Raw genomic sequence first — 12,002 nt, forward strand, 5'->3', positions numbered from 1 at the left:
CCCATAGATGCTGTGGTCAATAGTGACTGTGGCGTCTAAGCCATTAGATTGAGGCGGTGGCTCTGTCTGACATGCCATTGCCGCCCACCCACTGTGCGATCACTGGGTGTAGATGGTCGTCATGGCAGCCTTGTGGCCTAATTAAGACCTTAGGTCTGCCAACTTTATACACCTATTAAAGCCTATCAGAATCACAATGTACTGCAATACATTCGTGTTTCAGTATATCATGGAATCGATCCAACAATTATATATGTTAAAAAAAAGCAAAACGCCCATTTCCCGGTTTCCCCCAAAAGCAATGTAACAAAAGAAAAAAAACTAACATAACTAGTATCACCGCGTCCTGTAAAAGTCCAAACCATCATAATATAACATTTAACCCACAGGATGAACACCGTAAAAAAAAATTCCCCTCAGTCAGCGCATCACCAATATTAGGCAAGCTACAGGACTAATGGCACCCCTGCATCGGGATTGATCTGCACCATTCAGTACAGAATTAAAAATGAAAACCTAAAATTACTTGGGATTTATATTTTTTTTCGTCCCCGGATATTCCCTTTAATGTTTGTATGTAGTACCAAGAAAGTATACATTTAGCATTAAAACAATGGAGTTCTAATTGAACATCATGAAGGTGCATAGTTTAAGGTTTTTTGTATTTGAAATATATGTACTTTTTTTGCCTTTCCTTTTCCCCTGCAAGGCCCCAGGAATCTAGATCAGGGAACCACCCCTGGAGCCTGCACCCTACATGTCCTCATACTTACAGTGCCTGCAAGTGTCTTCTCTTCTTTCAGACTTATCAGTATTAAGGTTTGGCCGCGAGCCACGCTGTGCAATGACAAATAAAGGTGTAACATAGCACTGGTTACCAGTTACACAAGGAGCACCCATACAGCCGAGATAAGAATCCTCCTAATGCACTGATATTGTTCTGTAGCTATGATTTCTATACGAAGTATGAGGAAGTTCTTACTGCTAAGACCATCATCGGTCTCCTTTTTAGGGTGAAATAACGGTTAGGGTATGTTCACACGATTAACAAAATACGTCTGAAAATACAGAGCTGTTTTCAGCGACGCGTAAAATGACAGCTCGTCTGCACAGAACATCGGAAGACCCATTGCAGGCAATGGGCAGATGATTGCCGACGTATTTCGAGCCATCTTTTCAGGCGTAATTCGAGGCGTAAAGCGCCTCCATTACGTCTGAAAAGAGGTCGTGTGCACATACCCTAAGAGCTTATTCAGACAAATGGGATATACGTCTGTGCAAATCACGCGCGTCGCACGGACCTATATTAGTCTATGGTGCCGTGTAGACAGTTGCGTGATTTTTACGCAGCGTCAGTCCGCTGCGAAAAACTCACGACATGTCCGTTGTTTGTGCATTTCGCGCATCACGCACCCATTGAAGTCAATGGGAGCGTGAAAATCACGCGCACCACACGGAAGCACTTCTGTCGGACGCGTGTGATTTGCGCAACAGCTGTAAAACTATGAGTGAAAACAGAAAAGCACCACGTGGTTTTCTGTTTACGAACATCCAAATGGAGTGTCATAATGATGGCGGTTGCGCAAAAAACACGCAGCCGCGCATCATATGGTGATGACACACGGAGCTGTTAAGTGCCTTTTGCGCGTGCAAAACGCCACATTTTTTGCGTGCGCAAAATGCACACGCTCGTGTGAATCCGGCCTAAGTGTGCATACAGGTTTACACTGAATATGATGGTGACTACCCACACTGGCATCTCATTTCTCAAACTTTGTGGTGGATGACACGTGTTTCTCTCCACCCACTAAAGTCAGATCCTAGATGTATTTAGCTGTGCACTTGTTTTCACAAACCTTAATAGTCTTGGTAATGAACTAGTAAAAAAAAAAACTACTATATGAAACGTAGGCCATAGATCCTGAGCTGTTTGCAGCATATGCTTCCTGATGGAACAACGAGCGCCCAGAAAAGCCTGTTTCTGCAGACTGCACAGTCACGGAGCCAAACAGGAAGTTAGAAACAGATGCAGTGAAGAGAGCTGGAGTGGAAAAATGCATATTGATTTGGAGATCAAAGACCCCTCACCCGTTTCTTGAGATCATTAAAACTTAAGTACAATGGCTGTATTCAGTGTATATTTACTAGGAAAAACAAAATTCTCACTACCAGTTTTGTGTCTGCTGGTAATGGCACGCTGCTGGAGCTCTGTCATGGATGCATTAATGGAAGTGTCCATAAAAAGGTGGAAGGATCAATCCTATGTGTATATGCGGGAGCTTTAGAAATCTCTGAACGCCAACTACAGTCATGTAATTCATGTGTACGCGGAAGTGTTCTTCATGGTTCTACACACGCAACCCAGGTCGCTGAAGATGGCAGACTAGTCAAATGTTCTGACCTGAAGCTTTTATACCAAGGCACCCAAAACACTTCCTGCCCCTTTCTTGCACCTTTTATTTGTGATCGTCATTGTCTACCGTAAATTTTAATATATTACATGTCTATATTAGAGTAATTGGGTCAGCGCTAGCGTTACAACAATGATTGGTGGGGGGGGGGGGAACTGTTTTTTTGGGGGGTGGGTATTTTATGTGTATTTATTATTACATTTTTTTGCACTTTACTTTATTATTTTTTTATTACTATGGTCTGTCCCTCAAAGGTCAAAAAAGACCTTTGGGGAACTTTATATATTTTTTTTCTTTCTTTTACACCATCTTCTCCCCTGTAACTGGAGCTGCACAGCAGCCCCAGTTACAGGGGAAATCAGCCCTCTCATAGTGACGATTGTCACTAATAGGGCTGTGCTGGGTCTTGTTAGACCCAGCAGCAGCCTGTCAGTAACGGCACCCAGCGATCATGTGACCAGTCACATGATCACCGGGAGGAATAGAGACAGCGGCGCGGCCGCTGCCTCTATTCCTATACACAGCGTTCATTGAGCGCTGTGTAAAAATACATCGGAGAAGACAGAAGCAGCTAAAGCTGCTTCTATCCTCTCCTCAGGGGGGGACCGGCAGTCACTGACAGCCGGAGACCCAATATTCAGCTGCCCGATCGCGCGGGCAGCAAGTTAAAACCCGAGCCGTAAAAAGTCTATGGCTCGGGTTTTAAGGACCCTGACCGCAGGCCGTAAAAATACAGCCAGCGGTCGGGAACCAGTTAATATCATAGAGACATGGTCACTCATCACACCATGAGAACTCCCTGTGCTAGAAAAAAAAGCTGAATTTTGATTTGTTGCTGTGAAGTTCCTGAATACTGAACTACCAGGGCATCGAGCTCTTTATGAGGACATTGGCAGAGAAGATCTTTACACCGGGTATTAAATTGCTGTGTGTTAGTAAATCCGAATTCACTGCTCAAACTCATAACTTACTGTTTTGTTTTAAAGAAGGGTAGGACCGGTCAGCTCTCCTGACATGTCTGTTTTAGTAAATACGTGTTCCCCTTGAAATAACAATTCTGGAAAACCATTTCTTAGAAATCCGTTAAACTTATTTCTTCTAGAAATACATGAATAAATTGACAACTGATTGTTACCAGTTGGGCGGAGGGGAGGGGTGTCCCTACAAAGTCCAATCATTGCTGACTGTATAGGGATGCCACCTATTGATAAGGGGAATAGTAACACCCAGTTGTCAATTTATTCATACATTTCTAAGAGGAGTAACAGGAACAAGATAACGCAGCATTATAAGATGATGATACAGAATTTTATTTTATGTGAAATACAACTATTTGTTAAAATAACCCTGAGAGGTCCTCAAAGATCAAAATTGACCATTTTTATAGAGGAGCTGTCATCAGATTGCACAATACAAACTGCATCCATTATTAGATCTCTCGGTATGTTCACACGTACAAAAAGAAGTGGCTGAAATTTACAGATCTGTTTTCAACCGCCTCTGATTTCAAGGCGTCTTTGAAGCTGAAGATTTTAACTTTTTTTTCCAGTTGAGGCTTTTTTTTGAGCACTTTTCATAGTGTCAATGGCAAATCGGCTCCAAAAACGCCTCAAGAAGTGACATGCTACTCCCTTTTACAAGGCTTTTTTTTTTTTAAATTAAGCAGCGTAAATATACACCTTATGTGAACAGCCCCATGTATTTCCCATTGAATTCAATGGAAAGCTGTAAGCGTTTTGCTAGTGCTTTTTTCCAGGCGAATTTCAAAGCCTTTATTTTCAGAAATACGTCTGAAAAAACTACGTGTGAACTTACCCTGAGGGTGCGGTCACACGCGGCAGGTTTTGTTGCAGATATTTCTGCGACTGAATAATTTCCTTTTATCTGAATGGAACTTTCAGAAATCCATGCACCTGCTGCAGAAACAACCAGATTCAGATAATGGAACTGATATTCAGTCCCAGAAATTTCTTCAACAAAATCTGCCGCGTGTGACTGCACCCTAAGGCCTAGTTCAGTTTTATTTTTTTTTGACAGGCAGCTAAAGTTTGTGCGTGGAATTTGTATTGTCAGCCTTGTTTGATGCGTTTTTTCTGCATTTCTTTTTATTTCCCCCGCTATTTAATTAAACCATTGACGCAAATGCAAAAAAGCGCTCCAAATGAGTGCCGCAGGTTTTTCCTGCCTTCCTTTGAACTCAATGCGGGTTCAGAGGCAGAAACCGCTCGAATAAAGAGTATGTGGTCTCTGCCTCTCATTGAAATCATTGGGGGGGGGGGGGGGTTTCTTGGCTTCTGATTTACGATGGGTCATAATCAGCGCCCAAAAACTTATTGTGGGGTGACTCTTAAACCAATTACGCCCGCTTCATCCGGTCTAAGAATCCATATCTGCATGGCTGTATAATCCTTTCTCAAAGTTTAACACCTGAAATTAAAATGAGCATTTTCTGGGACTTGAGACTCATAAAATGTTCATTTTAATATCCGGCAGGAAAACTTTGAAAATCCATATAAGAATGGTTGTATAATCCTCTCAAAGTAAGTACATCAGGTATGCGATCTATTTAATAATGTATGCAGCTTGTATTTGGAAATCTGGTGACAGATTCTCTTTAAGTTAAATGTACTAAGTTAGCTTTAGGCCAGGATCACACACACGTTTTTGATTTCAGCTTTTGTGGCAGCTTTTGGCTCCATTTTTATATTTTTAAATCGAAAGCCAGCAGTGGATCCAAAAGGAAGGAAAGGTATAAAGAAAATACTGATGCAGCTCCTTTCTTTTGCAAACACTCCTGTGGTTGGCTCCAAAAATGCATCAAAACTTTTTAAGTAGGGCAAAAATAAGAATAAATTGTAATGTAAAAGAAATAATCCAGAAAGGGTATGTTCACACAGCCATGCAGCAGAATGCTGCTCCACTACGTTTTTAGTTGTCTCAATGTCTTTTACTCTCTGTGGCACATAGTAGGGATGTCACGATACCAGAATTTGGACTTCGATACCGATACTTTGTTTAGTATTGCGATTTCGATACCAATTTCGATACTTTTGCCAACAGTAATAAAAAAAAAATTCTTCCGTTTTCTGATGTGAGGCGCGACGTGTGATGAATTTTGAACGCGCCTCACATTAATAGTAATTAATCCCATCATGTTTCTCAGTCATATTGGGTTAATGTGCGAGGTACATGATGGGGTTAATTACTATTAATGTGAGGAACATGGAGGTTAAATTCATCGCACCTCGCGCCTCACATTAATAAGTGAATGAAAGCCGTGTTTATTTCATTTTTTTACAGCGTACACATCATAAATGATACAAAAAAATTGTTGTGCGCGCCATTACTGAATGTGTGTATTTTATGTATTGAGACTTATTTTAATGTTTATTGTAAAAAAAGGTGAATGTGTATTTTTTTTTAAATTTAACAATACTTTGTTTTTACTTTATTTTTAAACTTTAATGTACTGACATATATCAGATATGTGCCAGTACATTAGCCTGTGGACAGAGAGCACACAGGCAGTTGTTAGGACATACTTGGGTATGTCCTAACAACAAGAAATCTGGTTAGACAGCCCTGGGGTCCGTCAATAGACCCTGGGCTGTCTGCCCATATATGGTATGGCCCTCGATCGCGTCACAGGAATTCCCTGTGACGCGATCCAGGGGCATCCCCCCTTCTCATTTTCTCCTGAATACTGCAGTCAGCTGTGATCGCAGCATTCAGGGGAATAGCGGCAGAGATGAGAGGTTTCTCTGATCTCCGCCGTTATAGAGCGGGGCTGCGGCTGTGTAATACAGCCATTGCCCCGCTCCTGACAGGAAGTGCGCGCGCGGTCAGCATGAGGAGATGCGGCCGGCGCTGCACTAATGAGCACAGGCACTGGAGACAGAACATGGAGGTGTTTTGTAGAGCGCCCGCCATGTTCTGTCTTCAGTGCCGGCAATCATTAGTGCAGCGCCGGCCGCATCGCATCATCCTGACCCCGCGCACTTATCATGACTCAGGAGTGGGGCTGTGGCTGAATTACACAGCCGCAGCCGCGCTCCCATACATTCATGTATTACTATACTGAGCTGTGCGGCTGCACAGCTCAGTATCGAAATACAGGAAATAGCGGTATCGAACCGTTTAGGGATGCACAGTATCGAAACAGTATCGAAGTTTCGATGCACCGTGCATCCCTAGCACATAGTCCAGAGAAGTGCGATTTAATATCACTTTCTGCTGCTAACCATCTTATTCTTATTGTTCTTTTCAAGGTTTTTGGACTCCAAGCATAAAAACCATTACAAGATCTACAATCTGTAAGTATACTTTGGTGTTGCCTCGTTTTCTAAACACCCCAGTGGAAATCGTATTCTGGGTGAAAGTAGCCGCCTTGTAATGTCTGTAGACCGGGCGGATGGGTATTGTTTTACAGACTTGCATGCCTGAAACAATTAGTTGAAGGGGCCTAATGGAGAGTTGTGTCGCAGTGGTGGAGTGATGAGGTTAGATGGAATTTTGGCAGGCATTCATGTTACATGATCTACTTTTAAATGACTTGGACGTTCGCCCACTTCATGGCCTGTAACCACGTGTTGACTTGGGAATAAAATATATAGACTACATTTCAGCTTGTAGACCTGGAAAGCTTGTATTGTCACACGGATGATCCACCACTGCTGTAGCTGTGAGTGAAGATGCAGATAGTTTTAAACGGGGGGAAAAAACAATTGATAAAATTAAAATGCGCAAGATGACGTCTGTTAATTGGGCTGAATTTCGTTTTTTTTTGTTTTTTTTATTAATTCCCCAGCCCTACCCTTCGTGTTAAAGTCTACAGTAGTGGAGCCAATTTTTTATTTTTTTTCAGCAGTTTTTACTTTCTGTTCTATTGTGTTCAGGTTTTTGCATTTGTTAGAATTCCATATACTAGAAGTGAGACTTTCCCCTTTATGCCGTGTTTGAACACCTCTTCAAGACATTATCTAACAATGTGCAGACATGTTGTTCATAGATCATTTTCCAAGGCAGTCAGTCTGGAGTATATTGTCCTCTGAAGGAGCCAAGCCAATAATGACATGACAAGGCATCTGCACTCGGAGAGCTGTCCAAGATCAATGCCTGAGGTCCTAATTGCATATCTCCTTAAATAATGCAGAGTAATGTGCTTGACAAAAGCATGCTCCAAATAGGAATTGGAAATAATTAGGCATTTTTCTTTTGTTACAAAGTAGAGTACGTTTGACTTACAATTTGATAATCTTTGAAGTGAAGCCTTATTTGATTTTGGTGACTGTATGTTGGTATTGGTAGAGATAAGCATGTCCCCTGTATGGTGATCTGACATGTTAAAATGACCCTTGATCTAACCTATGTCTGCTTTACTTGTAGATGTGCTGAACGACATTATGATACCAACAAATTTAGCTGCAGAGGTGAGTATCATGAAAAATGACTGTCATGTGGAAAATTGACAGATCTCCCCCCCCACCCCAACCCTTTGGGACCCGTTTCTATGTCGAGAACTGGAGTCGTGGTGAGACGGCCGCTGCATCCAGGCAGACAATGAATGGAGAGTTGGCCGCCCATAAGTGTGACTTCTATGGGAGTTACGGAAACAGCCAGACACACTTGCTCACCTGTTTCCGTAACTCTCATAAAACCAAATGGAAAGAGCCAGCATATACACGACCACCTCTTTCATTATTGTCTGTCTGGATGTGCCACAAATGTCTTAGATGGGAATAACCCCTTAAAGGGGTTGTCCCAAGATAGACCTTTATCTCCTATCCACAATGTCTGATCGCTGGGGGTCCGAAATCACCTGTTACTTCTTAATGCACGAGCGCAGTGAGGAGCAGGGCTGTTAAGTTAGTCTGTGTCTGTTTTGGGTAGAGTGGGTAGAAATGCGACTAAACATGAAATATACTATATTAATATTGTATTTATTAAAGGCATAGCTTATTGCATATTTACTTTCATAGGAATTTGAAAAGTTTTTTTGAAATTTTAATTATATGATTGTGATTTTCTATTAATTTAAGACTGGGAAGTTCTAGCAGCGAAAGAAAATCGGTTATCAACTCTCCTTTCTCTTCTCTGTCATATGAAATGTGTAAACAGGGAAACGATCAGCCGATAAACGGGGAGGGCTGCCTCAAAGGAGACTGTCAGTATAGCAATATATTGCAATACATTAGTATTTCCATATATCATGCAAGCGATATAATGATCACTGGTTCAAATCCCCTAGGGGGACTAATAATTTTTTAAAAAAAAAGTAAAAAATATAGTTTTTTTTTAATGTTGTAAAAAAAAAAAAAAAAAGAGTGCTGTGTGTGTGTGTGTGTGTATGTTGCACAATTCATCGAAATATCAATATTATTTCGATGCCATGCACCCTCAAACGGTTTAATACCGTGTATTAGTGTATTTCAATACTAAGCTGTGCGGCGTGCATTCAGCATGGTGTGATGCGGCCGGTGCTGCACTAGTGAGCGCTGGCACTGAAGACGGAGAACATGGCGGGCACACTGCAAAACCCCCATGTTCTGTCTTCAGTGCCTGCGCCACTGCTCATTTGTGCTGCGCCGGCCGCATCACCTCATGCTGACCGTGTGTGCAGACTTGTCAGAAGCAATGGCTGTATTATACAGCCGCAGCCCCGCTCTAATGGCGGAGATCAGAGAAACCTTAATTCCGACGCTATTCCCTTGAATACTGCGATCAAAGCTGACTGCAGCATTTAAAGGGAAAATGAGAAAGGGGGATGCCCTGGGTCAAAAGCCCACGTCAAGTGCTGGGTGCCGGGCTGTCTGACAGCTGGGCTGCTGCTCTAATGGACAGAATCTGCGTTGGCTTTTAATCGTTACTGTGGCATTTAAGTAGGTTACAAGGGAAGGGGCATCCCTCTGTCACCCCTTCGGCAACCCCGCAACACGATTGCGGGCTGCTGATGGTTTTCAATGCAGTTGGGGGCCTAGCAAAGGCCAACAGTTTATGCCAACTAGTCTGCCAACAGTTTTTGCCTATTATAAAAGTGATCAAACGATCGTGCAGTGAAGTCCAATAATGGGATTATAAAATAGATCAATAAAGTCTATAATAAATCTTTGAAAAGAAAAAAAATAATGAAAAACCCATTTTCTCTCCCAGATTTTTTTTTTAAAAAGCTTCATATAATTGGTATCGCCACGTCTGTAACGACCCAAACTATAAAACAATCACGTTATTTAACTTGCAGAGTGAACGTCGTTAAATAAAAAACAATGCCAGAACTGCTGTTTTCTGTTCATTCTGCCTTCCAAAAAAAGCGATCAAAAAGTTCTATGCGCCCCAAAATGGTACCAATAAAAACTACAACTCGGCCTGTAATAAGCTGGCTCACATACAGCAAAGTCAATGGCAAAGTAATAGTGTTGTGACTCTTAGGGTATGTTTTCAGGCGTATTTTGAGGTGTTTACGCCTCGAAAAACGCCTAAAAAAACGGAAGCTGAACGCCTATAAACATCGATTGAAATCAATGGGAAAAACAGCATTTAGTTCATACAGGGCGTCTTTTTACGCCGCTGTTTTAAAAAACGGTGCGTAAAAAGACACTCCGTAAAAAGTAGCATGTCACTTCTTGAGGCATTTTTGGAGCTGATTTTTCCATTGAACACTATGAAAAACGCCTCAAAGGAAGCTCCAAATTCATTTTCAGCTTAAAAAACGCCTGAAAATCAGGAGCTGTTTTCCCTTGAAAACAGCTCCGTATTTTCTGACGTTTTTGAGTTTGCGTGTGAACATACCCTTAAAATATTGCGACACAAAAACATATGCACAGTAAAAACTTTTTTTAAAGAAAGTATAAGTATTAAAACAAACTTCTTAAAATTTAATATCATCGTAACGACTCACGGAATGAAGCTATTTATAACACGTGGTAAATGGCGTAAACTCAAAACGCCAACAAGAATTGCAGTTCCATTCCTCCCAAAAAAACACCCCCCCCCCCCCCTCCTCAAAAAAGTTAGAGGCTCGGTCACCACATTATAAGTGCCCTATCTCCTACATAATGTTATCGGCGCTGTAATGTAGACAAGTGTTTTTTATTTTGAAAAACTATCAATTTTGAGCAAGTTATGCACAATTTTAGATTTATGCTAATTAGTTTCTTAATAGACAACTGGGCGTGTTTTTACTTTTACCACCTGGCCGTTGTGGAGAGAAGTGTATAACACTGACCAATCGGCGTCATACACTTCTTCTCTCCATTCATCTTTAGCAGTACTCGCAACACAGCATGATCTCGTGAGATCACACTGTGCAGTCACATACTCCCATATTAGTTTTACCGAAGTGTCTTGGGAGTGAATAGACATCACCTCCAGCCAGGACGCGATGTGTATTCATCACTCCCGACACTTTGGTAAAGATTCTGTGAATGACTCGTGAGATCATGCCGTGCTGTGTGAGTAAGTCCCCAAGAAACTTTACCGAAGTGTCGGGAGTGTGAATAGACATCGCTTCCTGGCTGGAGGTGATGTCTATTCACTTCCAAGACACTTCGATAAAGCTAATATGGGAGTATGTAATGCTCGATCATCTGCTGGTCGTATTGTTTAACAAAAAAAAAAGCTAAATATTATCGTTGTCGGCAGCACATCTCCCTGTGTAAACTGGGAAACGTGCTACCGACATGATGATAATGTATGGGGACGAGCGATCAGAGTAACGACCACTCGTCCCCATCCATAGCTCCGTGTGACAGGAGCAAACGAGCACCGATCAACGATGTCTCGTTGATCGGCGCTCGCTGCACCGGCCGCATATCGGCCGGTGTAAAAGGACCTTTACTGACTCCACAGCCCTGGTGAGGAGAACTTTGAATGGAGTGGTGGTCGAGCATGCGTTGTGCGACTCCTTTTAAAGTCAATGGGACTGACAGAGTACAGCACTTGGTTGTTTCCTTCCGCCCCATAGACATTGAAGGGAGTGACAGGGCCCATGCTTGACTCCTGCTCCTCTAACTGCGCAGGAGGAACGGGGGGCGGCTACTTACTACGGTCTAGTGATTGGTGGGGTGCCAGCAATCAGACATTTATCCCCTATCCTGTGTATAGGGGATACATGTCTACTTGGGATAACCCCTTTATGTCAGACTTGATCTATAACCTAATTTCGCATGTAGCTATGACAGATCAGAGTTTCCCCTTTTTATCAGCTTTAACATATATTGACGATATCTTCGTGTAATTTGTTTTCCTAACAAAAATAAATACCTGCATACATTTGTTCTTTCTTTGCAGTTGCACAGTATCCTTTTGAAGACCACAATCCACCACAGTTAGAACTAATCAAACCGTTTTGTGAAGATCTCGACCAATGGCTACGTGAAAATGACAATGTAGCAGCAATCCACTGTAAAGCTGGCAAAGGACGCACAGGGGTAATGATCTGTGCTTATTTGCTACATCGAGGCAAGTTTCTAAAGGCACAAGAAGCATTAGATTTTTATGGAGAAGTGCGTACCCGAGACAAGAAGGTGAGTGGCCTATAAACTCATGGAGGCTGACCTCTTTATAAAAGAACATCTTCACCCAATTGAATGTGTA

General features: G+C 42.1%; 1 protein-coding gene across 1 annotated transcript in view; it reads left to right on the forward strand.

Moving 5' to 3' along the window:
* Positions 1-12,002, forward strand: part of PTEN (phosphatase and tensin homolog) — a 65,507-nt gene that overhangs the window by 33,579 nt on the left and 19,926 nt on the right. Inside the window, exons 3-5 of the mRNA XM_075841201.1 lie at positions 6,680-6,724; positions 7,797-7,840; positions 11,697-11,932. Coding sequence (XP_075697316.1) covers positions 6,680-6,724; positions 7,797-7,840; positions 11,697-11,932 — 325 coding nt within the window. The remainder of the gene's footprint in view (positions 1-6,679; positions 6,725-7,796; positions 7,841-11,696; positions 11,933-12,002) is intronic.

Source organism: Rhinoderma darwinii, chromosome 11 (assembly GCF_050947455.1).
Source record: "Rhinoderma darwinii isolate aRhiDar2 chromosome 11, aRhiDar2.hap1, whole genome shotgun sequence".
NCBI classification, from domain to species: domain Eukaryota; kingdom Metazoa; phylum Chordata; class Amphibia; order Anura; family Rhinodermatidae; genus Rhinoderma; species Rhinoderma darwinii.